The sequence below is a fragment of the Pleurodeles waltl genome, chromosome 4_1 (assembly GCF_031143425.1).
Source record: "Pleurodeles waltl isolate 20211129_DDA chromosome 4_1, aPleWal1.hap1.20221129, whole genome shotgun sequence".
Taxonomy (NCBI): Eukaryota; Metazoa; Chordata; class Amphibia; order Caudata; family Salamandridae; genus Pleurodeles; species Pleurodeles waltl.
Genome location: NC_090442.1, coordinates 651769540 through 651785246, shown reverse-complemented (window position 1 = coordinate 651785246; position 15707 = coordinate 651769540). Strand labels below are relative to the sequence as shown.

Here is a 15707-nt window from a genome sequence, read left to right as displayed (position 1 = left end):
GAGCTGCTGGTGTGGTGACTTTGGGGTTGCTCTGAACCCCCAACGGTGGGCTACCTTGGACCAAGAACTAAGCCCTGTAAGTGTCTTACTTACCTGGTTAACCTAACAAATACTTACCTCCCCTAGGAACTGTGAAAATTGCACTAAGTGTCCACTTTTAAAACAGCTATTTGTGAATAACTTGAAAAGTATACATGCAATTTTGATGATTTGAAGTTCCTAAAGTACTTACCTGCAATACTTTTCGAATGAGATATTACCTGTAGAATTTGAACCTGTGGTTCTTAAAATAAACTAAGAAAAGATATTTTTCTATACAAAAACCTATTGGCTGGATTTGTCTCTGAGTGTGTGTACCTCATTTATTGTCTATGTGTATGTACAACAAATGCTTAACACTACTCCTTGGATAAGCCTACTGCTCGACCACACTACCACAAAATAGAGCATTAGTATTATCTCTTTTTGCCACTATCTTACCTCTAAGGGGAAACCCTTGGACTCTGTGCATGCTATTCCTTACTTTGAAATAGCACATACAGAGCCAACTTCCTACAAGTGTGCTCCCCACCACCCCCCAATTCGCCCCCACGTTTTTGCAGATAATACATTGTTGTCATGTTGTCTGTCCTTATTAACACTGTTTTGTGTGTGATCTGTGGCTGGAAAGCTGTGAGTGCTAAGAACACTGCTAGCAATTCCAAGTGGTTTATGTGGTAAGTTTGTTGGATTGAGCCCTATTCTCCCTGTATAGTAAGATTGCTGAGATGGGCTCCCCAACCTGTCACTGATTCATTGGTGGTAATTATGGTCTGTGGCACAGGGTCCTGAAATGGCCGCCCTTTTGCTAAGTTGGTGTGATTCCACCATTGCAGAAAGTTGTAAGTTTGGCGGTCCAACAACACTAGATCGTGAAGCTGACCCTGAGACCATCATAGCGAGAGACACTGTTGTAGGGGTTTAGGCGTGCATTGGGTACTACTGCTATGCACAATGCCATCATTCCCAGAAATTTCATGATGAACCTTACTCTGTAAGTCTGACTGTATTGTAGCACAGATGTGAGATTGTGGAAAGTTTGAATTCTCTGTGGGTTTGGGTAAGCTAATGCTGACTGAGTGTTCGGAATTGCTCACAGATATGGTTGTATTTGCGCTGGTTGTAGATGAGATTTGTGGTAATTGATTGTGAACCCTAGACTGTGTAGGGCATCAATTGTGTAATGTGTGTGCTGTTGACAGGTTTGAATGGTGCTGGCTTTTATGAGCCATTCATCCAGCTAGGGAAAGACATGTATATGTTGCCTTCTAAGGTAGGCTGCAACCACTGCTAGGAATTTGATGAATATCCTTGGTGCTGTTGTTATCCCAAAGGGTAGCACTTTGAATTGGTGGTGCTTGCCCGCTATCACAAATCTTAAATATTTGCGATGTGCTGGATGTATGGGAATATGGATGTAAACATCTTTTAAATCTAATGCTGTCATGTAGTCTTGTTTTTTGTAGTAAGGGAATGACATCCTGAGAAAATGTACTGATTGAGGGGTCTGAGATCCAGGATTGGTCTGAGTACCATCCTTTTTTGGTATGAGGAAGTATAGAGAATATACTCCTTTCCCTTGTTGAGGTATAGGTATGATCTCTATTGCACCTTTGAGTAGAAGCGATTGCACTTCTTGTTTTAACAAAATGATGTGTTCTAGAGAAAGCTTATGCGAGCGAGGGGGCAATGTTTGGTGGAGTAGAGATGAGTTCTAGGCAATAACCATTGTGGATAATTGACAGTATCCATTGATCTGATGTAATGTTGTGCCATCGATGGTAGAAATGTTCCAGTCTTCCTCCCACAGGAGATGTATACTGTGTGGGGATGTGGACAAGGTGACTGTTTTGATGAGGTGGAGGCACCTCTTGTGGAGTAATGCTGTTGTGCCCACTTTTGTTGTGGCGTAGAGGGCTCTGATGTTGATGGTTTAAAACCACCTCTGAAGTGGCGAAAAGTACCCAGAACAGGTGTTATATAAAGGGCACCCATGGCCTTAGCTGTGTCAGTCCTTTTTAACATTTTCTATGGTGGTATCCACCTCTGGTCCAAATAACTGCTGTTTATTAAAAGGCATATTAAGTACAGCTTGTTGTATCTCAGGTTTGAACCCTGAAGATCGCAACCAAACATGCCATCTGATGATTAGTGTTAATACCCCTAGCTGCGTTGTCTGCTGCATCTCGGGCGGACTTAATTTGGCTGTTGGAGCTAGCCTGTCCCTCTGCAACTACCTGCTGTGCCCTTTTTTGGTGTTCTGGTGGGAGATATAGCTGGAACTCCCATCTCATCCCAATGGGCTCTATCGTATCTGGCTAAAAGAGCCTGGGAGTTGGCAATTCTCCAGTGATTTGCAGCTTGAGTTGCCACTCTCTTTCCTGCTGTGTTAAATTTACGGCTTTCTTTATCGGGGGAGGAGCATCCCCAGTGGACTAACTATTTGCCCTTTTTCTTGCTGCACTAACAATAGAAACAGGTGGCAATTGTGTGATGAAGAGTGGATCTGATGGAGCAGCTTTGTATTTCTTGTCCACCCTTAGTATAAGTACCCTAGCCTTTACTGGCTCTTGAAAAAGGTCATCTGCATGTTTAAGCATGCCTGGGAGCATTGGTACTTCTTGTGTGTAGAGGAAATGTGTCAAATAAAAAATCATCCTCTATGGGATCTGAGTGCAACTGCACATTGTGATATGCAGCTGCCCTAGCAATGACCTGATTATAGGCCGTGATGTCTTCAGGTCGAGATGGCCTTGTGAGGTATACATCAGGATCATTAGATGGAATAAGGTCTGGGTCATACAATCCCATGGGTCTACATTGCAAGGATTGTCAACCAAGTCATGCCCATGTGAAGAAACAGGGGATTGCGGAGAAAACTGTGTAGGTGAAGCTGGTGATGGAGGAGTATCAGGTGGTGGAGAAGAGAGAAGCAAAGAAGAATGTGGTGGTGAACATCAGCCTACTGCCTTTGGTTTCTCCTTGTGTTTGAAAATCTTGTCAGGTGAAGACCCAGCTTCCAAAGTCTCTTGGAAAGGTAATTTCCTTTTAATTGTAGAAGGAGGAGAAGCAATAATCCTACCAGTATCCTTATGAATTTGGATTTTGCGCTGTTTATCATCCATCACTTCAAGTATGGGCCTAATGTATAACGATTCTTGTGCAGCTGGAGCATATTTCTTCCCCACAGGTTTGAGCTCTGAAAGCTTGGAGACCAAATGTTTTAAATCGGCCCAAAAATGTAGGCTCAGAAACTGATGGAAGCTTTTTCGGCTCTGAAATGGACGATGGATGTTTCAGGCCTGAGGTAGAAGCCCCCATTCTTCAAGTCGATCCTGAAACAGAAGTGGAACGCTGTTCGCTCAATGCCAAATACATTTTGGTCTTTTTCGATGCTGAACCCGAGGCTTGGACATCGAGATGTATCTTTCTGGTCCAGTTGTGATGACTTTGAGGATGGTTTTTGGTGATGGGAAGGGGCTAGCGTACTCACGTACTGCGCCCCTGGAATCACTTGGCTGTCCCATCGGAGTCACGGTTGGAATCAGAATCTGCAATGGAAACTGTAGTCTGAGCCTGTTCCTCACTGAAAATTTCAAGCGTTTATTTCGTCAACACGCTCTTCGATCCCGCAGAGTTTTCTTGGAGCGGAAGGATCGACACACCTCCCAGGTTTCCTCCTTGTGATCGGTAGAGAGGCAGAGGTTGCACACCAAGTGTTGGTCGGTGTAGGTGAACTTGGTGTGGCACTGAGGGCGAAAGCGAACCAGAGTCCGATCCATCAGCCTGTTTCAAAGTAGGCCCAAGAAGGGCGCTGTTGCTCGAAAGGGTGTTTAATCTATCCCGACGATACAATCAGATCAAGTATAGTCAGAAAAACGCGATCGAAAAATGATACCGACGTTTAGAGAAAAGATAGAGAAGTTTAGATAGTAGGGAACAGAGATCTACTGGAGCGAGAGGGAACACGTCCGAACCAGATGGCGGAAAGAAAACAATCTGAAACAAGGACTCAATGTCCATGCGCATTATTAACAAGAGGAGGAGTCACTCAATCCTATGACTCGAAAAAGCGTCTTCGAATAAAAACAACTTGTAATACTCCGAGCTCAACACTAGATGGCGAACTTATGCAAAGCATGTGTATCTGCAGCTACACGTGCCTTTGAACACATATATGTACACATAATTGTACACATACACACAAACCTGTATATAAATATTATTTGCTAGTCAAAACCTTCCTAAACTGGCACAATGTTTAAAATCAACAGCCTCAAATCAATCTCTGAAAACCATATATATACACATTCCTCTTTCTAGAAAGACTTACACTTACCAGGGCTGAAGAGAACAATGGCTTTCAGGTAGGCATATTCATAACCATCGAGACTCAACTTAACCATACTGTTGCAAAATTCTTGTAACTTGAAGATATGGTCCATTACCAGCTTCACTCTTTCGGACGATGACTTATCTACAATGGAAAGAAACATTTAAAAACATACAAAAACAGTGTTCTCCTCTCTGAATTAGCTGTGGTATACTCCTTTGCATGCTATTCATTTTACCTGTAGTCAGAATGACGCCCATTGATTCAGCTATGGAATGGGGCAGAATATTAAGAGCATTTTTAACTTGTTATTCACTGATAACATCTGAAAATATTGCCATTCAGAACAGTTTGAAGAATCAACCTTGCAACCAGCCAAGGAATCGTATCTTTCTGGAAGGGACTTCTAAAGTGCTGATATTTTAAAAGAGACGAGTAAAGTACAGTATATTATTCATTTCACCTGTTGGGGCTAATTTCTTACTAACAAAGCACATTGCTACATGATTAATGAGGAGCTAATGACAAGTAAGTCAGAGACATATAAGCCTTAGAAAAAACATAGCCAGATTCTACCATCAAGGAAATCTCAGATGGAGAAGCACACACCCTAGATGGTTTCTTAATGATAGGCTCCACAGCAACTAGTACATGGCGAAATGGTGAGCTCCCTAACCATTTGTAGTTTAGTACTGTGAAAGCAAAGTTTTAGTTTGAAAGGGAAATAACAGTCAATACACAGTGATGATGATCTACAATAGCAAACGTTCATTTGCTCTAAGCCCCAGGGCGGAAACCTACATGGGGAAAACTGAAATATGTGCAGAAAAATAATTGACATGGATGGACGCTTTGCTGATTGTGCTTGTGAGCAAGAGAACAATGCCTGAAGCGAGACAAAACAAATCTTAAGCCCAACGGAGTAGTTGCTGACAAACCTATGGTGGCTTTGCAGAATGTCAAAAAGAGAAATGACAACTGCCATGTCAATAAACTGATGAGAGACTATCGTTTTGCAGTGACTAAAATGTTTTGCTTCCATTAACCAGCAGGTGAAAGGCACAATTTCCAGAGACCTAACTGTCTCCAGCCCCCGTGAAAAACCACTGTAAATCCTGCTGGCCACACAGACAACTGCGAAATGCAGGAATTTAATTTGTTTGCATCACTTGAGGAAGGCGCTGCTGCAAGCAGCGCTGCTATCAACTGCCACAACCATAGTGGAAGAATTTCAGCAACACCCACCACCACTCAGCAACAAGACAATACCGTACAAACTGAGATCATGGAAAAAGAAGTAAGACTAAGAGAAGTGGATGAAATGTTTGGGTTAAGACAAGGGGAAGAGCAATCTACATAATAAGGCGCAGACCTAGGCCAACAGGCATCAGAAATAACAATCTACTCTTTCAATGGGCTGGTGCGTACCTGATCTACACTTACAGCAGACTGAATAAAGATGGTATATATATTGGAGAGTGAAGAACGGACACTAGGAGAAATACTGGACACGTTGGAGATAAAGACAGACATTGGTACTGGTCTAAATGTTACACGTTGAAATACTGACAAAATAATAGAAACTAATAGAGTAAAAGCTGCTAAAAATCCATCTTGGGAGTTCAACCAATGGTGCGGTATCGGACAGCAGTGCCCCGGAATTATTAGTTGGTACGTGCTTGAACCTCTACCAACCACTGTGGTGGTGAAGAAAAATTGATTATCTTTTCGATCCCCTAATGTACTAAGCATTAACAGATCAGGCTTGTTGCGGACCCCAACAAATTGCACCCCGAGCAACATCCCAGTGCCAACTACATCCCCAGACGCAACAGTGGGGTCCTATTATAGGTACTGTGTCTAAATGTCTTGATGACCCTAAACTGTGTGTCTAGATAAACTGTCAATAGACACAGCTTCCTGAGGCCAGGAACAGAGGCTGTTCTGGCTACAAAGAGAGACTTAAATAGAAGGATGTGGAAGAAAGTGTTCCCACTTGTTTTTGGTCTAATATGTGTAATAGCCATTATTGTCATTTTGTGTATGAAATGTATTATCCATCTGTACCGCGCTCTGAACATGGTATAGGAGGTTCAGATTTGCACACCCATCATCTAAAAGAGTATAGCACAGGGAAATTAATATTTCAAATTGCTCGATAAGTTTAGGAATGCTGGCAACAGTAGAAAAAGGAATGCCTTTCTTGCACCTACCTTTACCATACAATGATTCATGTGTTAATATATGTGCACTAATTCCATGGCCAATAACCATAATAATGCAAGATGCTGTCACTGAAGAACTGCGTAAAATAAAGATAGACTAAGTGGTGCTGGGACTAATGTTTCATCAAAATTCAAAAGGGCCGGTTGTGAAGGAAGAAAGAAAATAAACATACAGATTATAACCTGTGTTCAAACATTAGCAACATATTCTCCATTTTGAATTGTGCTTTTAGAATAGTTTTCAAAGAAATACTCATGTTCCTGTGAAAATGGCCACTTAAGATAAGATGCAAAGCTTTCGCCTTACTGAAATGCAGGTACAAGAGCATAGGCACACAAGACTGCCTTATCTCAAGTCTGTGTAGGTTTTGTAACCTTGAACTTTGAGACACCCAAGAAAATAATTGGTTATTGTTCAATTAACATCCTGTCAGAGCACTCACTTTTGAGAATAGTATTTTTTAGGTTAGATAAGAGTGACATTTGCTTGGAATTATGGCTTTTGCGGTATGTAACCTAGGCGCACCTTACAGAGGTCATTCCACGTGCATTTGGAATATTGTTTGCTTCAAGCAATAACCTTGAGCCTTAGGTAAAAAGGTGAGCATGGTCCTGGGGTGCCATCACTATACATTTGCTTTGCTGTTAGACTTTTCTTTTGTAATGTAATTGCCTTTCTTTCTTTGATGATTGCATTCCACAGCTGTGCGTCATAATGAGTTAGCGATTATAATAGATAGTAATGTATTTTCAAACATATATATATATGGCATCTGAACTAGAACAGGATGAAACATTTAAACAGGTTGCCCCAGTCTATGTTTCCACCCCGGGACTTAACGCAAATAAAGATTTGGTTCTGTAGATCACCATTACTGCGTATTGACTGTTATTTCCTGTAAAGAAATGGCTCCCTGTTGCAGTTACCCCCCACTTTTTGCCTGATACTGATGCTGACTTGACTGAGAAGTGTGCTGGGACCCTGCTAACCAGGCCCCAGCACCAGTGTTCCTTCCCCTAAAATGTACCATTGTATCCACAATTGGCACACCCTGGCATTCAGATAAGTCCCTTGTAACTGGTACTTCTAGTACCAAGGGCCCTGATGCCAAGGAAGGTCTCTAAGGGCTGCAGCATGTCTTATGCCACCCTAGAGACCCCTCACTCAGCACAGACACACTGCTTACAAGCCTGTGTGTGCTAGTGAGAACAAAATGAGTAAGTCGACATGGCACTCCCCTCAGGGTGCCATGCCAGCCTCTCACTGCCTATGCAGTATAGGTAAGACACCCCTCTAGCAGGCCTTACAGCCCTAAGGCAGGGTGCACTATACCATAGGTGAGGGTACCAGTGCATGAGCACTGTGCCCCTACAGTGTCTAAACAAAACCTTAGACATTGTAAGTGCAGGGTAGCCATAAGAGTATATGGTCTGGGAGTTTGTCAAACACGAACTCCACAGCACCATAATGGCTACACTGAAAACTGGGAAGTTTGGTATCAAACTTCTCAGCACAATAAATGCACACTGATGCCAGTGTACATTTTATTGTAAAATACACCCAGAGGGCATCTTAGAGGTGCCCCCTGAAACTTAACCAACTAGCTGTGTAGGCTGACTGGTTCCAGCAGCCTGCCACACTAGAGACATGTTGCTGGCCCCATGGGGAGAGTGCCTTTGTCACTCTGAGGCCAGTAACAAAGCCTGCACTGGGTGGAGATGCTAACACCTCCCCCAGGCAGGAATTGTCACACCTGGCGGTGAGCCTCAAAGGCTCACCTCCTTTGTGCCAACCCAGCAGGACACTCCAGCTAGTGGAGTTGCCCGCCCCCTCCGGCCAGGCCCCACTTTTGGCGGCAAGGCCGGAGAAAATAATGAGAAAAACAAGGAGGAGTCACTGGCCAGTCAGGACAGCCCCTAAGGTGTCCTGAGCTGAGGTGACTCTAACTTTTAGAAATCCTCCATCTTGCAGATGGAGGATTCCCCCAATAGGGTTAGGATTGTGTCCCCCTCCCCTTGGGAGGAGGCACAAAGAGGGTGTACCCACCCTCAGGGCTAGTAGCCATTGGCTACTAACCCCCCAGACCTAAACACGCCCTTAAATTTAGTATTTAAGGGCTACCCTGAACCCTAGAAGATGAGATTCCTGCAACAAGAAGAAGGACTGCCCAGCTGAAAACCCCTGCAGCGGAAGACCAGAAGACGACAACTGCCTTGGCTCCAGAAACTCACCGGCCTGTCTCCTGCCTTCCAAAGATCCTGCTCCAGCGACGCCTTCCGAAGGGACCAGCGACCTCGACATCCTCTGAGGACTGCCCCTGCTTCGAAAAGACAAGAAACTCCCGAGGACAGCGGACCTGCTCCAAGAAAAGCTGCAACTTTGTTTCCAGCAACTTTAAAGATCCCTGCAAGCTCCCCGCAAGAAGCGTGAGACTTGCAACACTGCACCCGGCGACCCCGACTCGGCTGGTGGAGATCCGACACCTCAGGAGGGACCCCAGGACTACTCTGATACTGTGAGTACCAAAACCTGTCCCCCCTGAGCCCCCACAGCGCCGCCTGCAGAGGGAATCCCGAGGCTTCCCCTGACCGCGACTCTTTGAATCTAAAGTCCCGACACCTGGGAGAGACCCTGCACCCGCAGCCCCCAGGACCTGAGGGACCGGACTTTCACTGGAGAAGTGACCCCCAGGAGTCCCTCTCCCTTGCCCAAGTGGAGGTTTCCCCGAGGAATCCCCCCCTTGCCTGCCTGCAGCGCTGAAGAGATCCCGAGATCTCTCATAGACTAACATTGCGAACCCGACGCTTGTTTCTACACTGCACCCGGCCGCCCCCGCGCCGCTGAGGGTGAAATTTCTGTGTGGACTTGTGTCCCCCCCGGTGCCCTACAAAACCCCCCTGGTCTGCCCTCCGAAGACGCGGGTACTTACCTGCAAGCAGACCGGAACCGGGGCACCCCCTTCTCTCCATTCTAGCCTATGTGTTTTGGGCACCACTTTGAACTCTGCACCTGACCGGCCCTGAGCTGCTGGTGTGGTAACTTTGGGGTTGCTCTGAACCCCCAACGGTGGGCTACCTTGGACCAAGAACTAAGCCCTGTAAGTGTCTTACTTACCTGGTTAACCTAACAAATACTTACCTCCCCTAGGAACTGTGAAAATTGCACTAAGTGTCCACTTTTAAAACAGCTATTTGTGAATAACTTGAAAAGTATACATGCAATTTTGATGATTTGAAGTTCCTAAAGTACTTACCTGCAATACCTTTCGAATGAGATATTACATGTAGAATGTGAACCTGTGGTTCTTAAAATAAACTAAGAAAAGATATTTTTCTATATAAAAACCTATTGGCTGGATTTGTCTCTGAGTGTGTGTACCTCATTTATTGTCTATGTGTATGTACAACAAATGCTTAACACTACTCCTTGGATAAGCCTACTGCTCGACCACACTACCACAAAATAGAGCATTAGTATTATCTATTTTTACCACTATTTTACCTCTAAGGGGAACCCTTGGACTCTGTGCATGCTATTCCTTACTTTGAAATAGCACATACAGAGCCAACTTCCTACATTGGTGGATCAGCGGTGGGGTACAAGACTTTGCATTTGCTGGACTACTCAGCCAATACCTGATCACACGACAAATTCCAAAATTGTCATTAGAAATTGATTTTTGCAATTTGAAAAGTTTTCTAAATTCTTAAAAGACCTGCTAGGGCCTTGTGTTAGATCCTGTTTAGCATTTCTTTTAGAGTTTAAAAGTTTGTAAAAGTTTGAATTAGATTCTAGAACCAGTTGTAGATTCTTAAAAAGTATTCCAACTTTTAGAAGCAAAATGTCTAGCACAGATGTGACTGTGGTGGAACTCGACACCACACCTTACCTCCATCTTAAGATGAGGGAGCTAAGGTCACTCTGTAAAATAAAGAAAATAACAATGGGCCCCAAACCTACCAAAATACAGCTCCAGGAGCTTTTGGCAGAGTTTGAAAAGGCCAACCCCTCTGAGGGTGGCAACTCAGAGGAAGAGGATAGTGACTTGGAGGACAATTCCCCCCTACCAGTCCTATCTAGGGAGAACAGGGTCCCTCAAACCCTGACTCCAAAAATAATAGTCAGAGATGCTGGTTCCCTCACAGGAGAGACCAACACCTCTGAAATCACTGAGGATAACCCCAGTGAAGAGGACATCCAGTTAGCCAGGATGGCCAAAAGATTGGCTTTGGAAAGACAGATCCTAGCCATAGAGAGGGAAAGACAAGAGATGGGCCTAGGACCCATCAATGGTGGCAGCAACTTAAATAGGGTCAGAGATTCCCCTGACATCCTAAAAATCCCCAAAGGGATTGTAACAAAATATGAAGATGGTGATGACATCACCAAATGGTTCACAGCTTTTGAGAGGGCATGTGTAACCAGAAAAGTGAACAGATCTCACTGGGGTGCTCTCCTTTGGGAAATGTTCACTGGAAAGTGTAGGGATAGACTCCTCACACTCTCTGGAAAAGATGCAGAATCTTATGACCTCATGAAGGGTACCCTGATTGAGGGCTTTGGATTCTCCACTGAGGAGTATAGAATTAGATTCAGGGGGGCTCAAAAATCCTCGAGCCAGACCTGGGTTGATTTTGTAGACTACTCAGTAAAAACACTAGATGGTTGGTTAACTGGAAATGAAGTGTGTGACTATGTTGGGCTTTATAATTTGTTTATGAAAGAACACATTTTAAGTAACTGCTTCAATGAAAAGTTGCATCAGTATCTGGTAGACCTAGGTCCAATTTCTCCCCAAGAATTGGGAAAGAAGGCAGACCACTGGGTCAAGACTAGGGTAACCAAAACTTCCACTGGGGGTGACCAAAAGAAAGGGGTTACAAAAACTCCCCAGGAGAAAGTGGGTAACACTAGAAACAAAGAAAAAGAGTCCTCTGTAGGCCCCCAAAAACCAGAACAGGTGGGTGGGCCCCAAGACACAACCCAAAACAAAGGTGGGTACCAGGGTAAGAACTGGGATGCCACTAAGGCATGGTGCCACAACTGTAAACAGTCTGGGCACCACACCAAGGACACTTCTTGTCCCAAAAACAAACCCCAGAACAAAATTCCTGGGGTAACCAGTGTAGCCATGGGAGATGACTCCTCAGATGAGGAGGTCTTCCTAGCCTTCAACTGGAAACAGGGCCCAACAGGTGAGTTGGAGATTCCAGAGGGAAGTAGACACTTCCACCACCTACTGGTGAATGGAATCCCAACCACTGCCCTGAGAGACACTTGTGCCAGTCACACTATTGTGCATGACAGGCTGGTGCTCTCAAACCAGTACATCCCAGGTGAGACTGCCAGGGTAAGAGTTAGCCTAGACAGGGTCACTAAGAGGCCTGTGGCTTTAGTGCCCATAGAAGTGGGTGGCACTCTTAGCTGGAGAAGGGTAGTAGTCAGTACAGACCTCCCCCTTGATTGTCTCCTTGGAAATGACTACCCAGAGGTTAGTCAGAGCCCAAGAGAGAAACTGGTTCAGTGCCAGTCCTCTCCCAAGGATTCTGGAAGTCCTGCCTCTGCAGTAAATGCAAGCAGGCCCCAGAAGAAGAAGAAAAGAAAACAGAGTAGGAAGGGTGGACAACCTTTAGCCAAGGTTACAGCAAGCCAAGGAGATTCTGCTCCAGTAGGGGAGAACTCCAAAAATGGCCCTGATAAAGTCCAACCTGACCCACAAGAAGTCCTGGCTAGTCAGGCAACTGTTAAACCTGAGTGGGTGGCTCCTCAGCTAACAGAAGAAAGAGTGGAAGAAGGGTGTTTACTACAAGATGTGGTAACCCCCCACTCCAATACAGCAGACAGGCAACCTGAACCCAAAGAAGCCTGTAACTTAGCCCCTTCCCTTTTAGGTGAAGAGCTAAAGGTGTGGTTCTGGGCACTGACAGCTGTCAGTGGCCTCTGCTGGGTGTTAGCCTTTATGGCTGCACTATCCTTAGCATGGTGGTCTGACCCCATGCCAAATAGCAAGTTAGGCCCCCTGACCCTATTGGTCATGGTGGGGTTACTCCAGCTCTGGGTAACCTCTCTGGGTAAGCTAGGGGTGACCCTGGCCAAGATAAGGTTAGCAGAGGTGGACACCTCTAAGACCAAAATAGAAAGAATGGGTGGAGACATTGAAGAGGCAGACAAGAGGCAATTCAGACTAGGTCCTATTACTGTGGAAGTGGGTCAGTTCCCCAAAGGGAATGACCTGAACAGAAGGATGTAAGGCAGAGTAGGCCCTGCAACTAACCAGCCTATTTCTCCTACTCTTCCTCGCCTGACAGACTAGGAAGACTCTCCCAGCTTGGGCTGAGTCTCCTGGCCTGTGGGCTGGGGGGGGCTTGTGTAAAGAAATGGCTCCCTGTTGCAGTTACCCCCCACTTTTTGCCTGATACTGATGCTGACTTGACTGAGAAGTGTGCTGGGACCCTGCTAACCAGGCCCCAGCACCAGTGTTCCTTCCCCTAAAATGTACCATTGTATCCACAATTGGCACACCCTGGCATTCAGATAAGTCCCTTGTAACTGGTACTTCTAGTACCAAGGGCCCTGATGCCAAGGAAGGTCTCTAAGGGCTGCAGCATGTCTTATGCCACCCTAGAGACCCCTCACTCAGCACAGACACACTGCTTACAAGCCTGTGTGTGCTAGTGAGAACAAAATGAGTAAGTCGACATGGCACTCCCCTCAGGGTGCCATGCCAGCCTCTCACTGCCTATGCAGTATAGGTAAGACACCCCTCTAGCAGGCCTTACAGCCCTAAGGCAGGGTGCACTATACCATAGGTGAGGGTACCAGTGCATGAGCACTGTGCCCCTACAGTGTCTAAACAAAACCTTAGACATTGTAAGTGCAGGGTAGCCATAAGAGTATATGGTCTGGGAGTTTGTCAAACACGAACTCCACAGCACCATAATGGCTACACTGAAAACTGGGAAGTTTGGTATCAAACTTCTCAGCACAATAAATGCACACTGATGCCAGTGTACATTTTATTGTAAAATACACCCAGAGGGCATCTTAGAGGTGCCCCCTGAAACTTAACCAACTAGCTGTGTAGGCTGACTGGTTCCAGCAGCCTGCCACACTAGAGACATGTTGCTGGCCCCATGGGGAGAGTGCCTTTGTCACTCTGAGGCCAGTAACAAAGCCTGCACTGGGTGGAGATGCTAACACCTCCCCCAGGCAGGAATTGTCACACCTGGCGGTGAGCCTCAAAGGCTCACCTCCTTTGTGCCAACCCAGCAGGACACTCCAGCTAGTGGAGTTGCCCGCCCCCTCCGGCCAGGCCCCACTTTTGGCGGCAAGGCCGGAGAAAATAATGAGAAAAACAAGGAGGAGTCACTGGCCAGTCAGGACAGCCCCTAAGGTGTCCTGAGCTGAGGTGACTCTAACTTTTAGAAATCCTCCATCTTGCAGATGGAGGATTCCCCCAATAGGGTTAGGATTGTGTCCCCCTCCCCTTGGGAGGAGGCACAAAGAGGGTGTACCCACCCTCAGGGCTAGTAGCCATTGGCTACTAACCCCCCAGACCTAAACACGCCCTTAAATTTAGTATTTAAGGGCTACCCTGAACCCTAGAAGATGAGATTCCTGCAACAAGAAGAAGGACTGCCCAGCTGAAAACCCCTGCAGCGGAAGACCAGAAGACGACAACTGCCTTGGCTCCAGAAACTCACCGGCCTGTCTCCTGCCTTCCAAAGATCCTGCTCCAGCGACGCCTTCCGAAGGGACCAGCGACCTCGACATCCTCTGAGGACTGCCCCTGCTTCGAAAAGACAAGAAACTCCCGAGGACAGCGGACCTGCTCCAAGAAAAGCTGCAACTTTGTTTCCAGCAACTTTAAAGATCCCTGCAAGCTCCCCGCAAGAAGCGTGAGACTTGCAACACTGCACCCGGCGACCCCGACTCGGCTGGTGGAGATCCGACACCTCAGGAGGGACCCCAGGACTACTCTGATACTGTGAGTACCAAAACCTGTCCCCCCTGAGCCCCCACAGCGCCGCCTGCAGAGGGAATCCCGAGGCTTCCCCTGACCGCGACTCTTTGAATCTAAAGTCCCGACACCTGGGAGAGACCCTGCACCCGCAGCCCCCAGGACCTGAGGGACCGGACTTTCACTGGAGAAGTGACCCCCAGGAGTCCCTCTCCCTTGCCCAAGTGGAGGTTTCCCCGAGGAATCCCCCCCTTGCCTGCCTGCAGCGCTGAAGAGATCCCGAGATCTCTCATAGACTAACATTGCGAACCCGACGCTTGTTTCTACACTGCACCCGGCCGCCCCCGCGCCGCTGAGGGTGAAATTTCTGTGTGGACTTGTGTCCCCCCCGGTGCCCTACAAAACCCCCCTGGTCTGCCCTCCGAAGACGCGGGTACTTACCTGCAAGCAGACCGGAACCGGGGCACCCCCTTCTCTCCATTCTAGCCTATGTGTTTTGGGCACCACTTTGAACTCTGCACCTGACCGGCCCTGAGCTGCTGGTGTGGTAACTTTGGGGTTGCTCTGAACCCCCAACGGTGGGCTACCTTGGACCAAGAACTAAGCCCTGTAAGTGTCTTACTTACCTGGTTAACCTAACAAATACTTACCTCCCCTAGGAACTGTGAAAATTGCACTAAGTGTCCACTTTTAAAACAGCTATTTGTGAATAACTTGAAAAGTATACATGCAATTTTGATGATTTGAAGTTCCTAAAGTACTTACCTGCAATACCTTTCGAATGAGATATTACATGTAGAATTTGAACCTGTGGTTCTTAAAATAAACTAAGAAAAGATATTTTTCTATATAAAAACCTATTGGCTGGATTTGTCTCTGAGTGTGTGTACCTCATTTATTGTCTATGTGTATGTACAACAAATGCTTAACACTACTCCTTGGATAAGCCTACTGCTCGACCACACTACCACAAAATAGAGCATTAGTATTATCTATTTTTACCACTATTTTACCTCTAAGGGGAACCCTTGGACTCTGTGCATGCTATTCCTTACTTTGAAATAGCACATACAGAGCCAACTTCCTACATTTCCCTTTCAAACAAAAATCTTGCTTTCACAGTACATAGGCCTCATTTCATGGGTTCTG

The 15707-nt window shown here is 46.1% G+C and overlaps 1 protein-coding gene across 4 annotated transcripts in view; it reads right to left on the bottom strand.

Moving 5' to 3' along the window:
• The window catches only part of NR2C1 (nuclear receptor subfamily 2 group C member 1), a 338385-nt gene that overhangs the window by 65620 nt on the left and 257058 nt on the right, over positions 1–15707 (bottom strand). For all 4 annotated transcript variants that reach the window (XM_069229104.1, XM_069229106.1, XM_069229105.1 and 1 more), the window contains one exon: positions 4379–4516. In XM_069229104.1, the coding sequence (XP_069085205.1) occupies positions 4379–4516 (138 nt within the window). The remainder of the gene's footprint in view (positions 1–4378; positions 4517–15707) is intronic.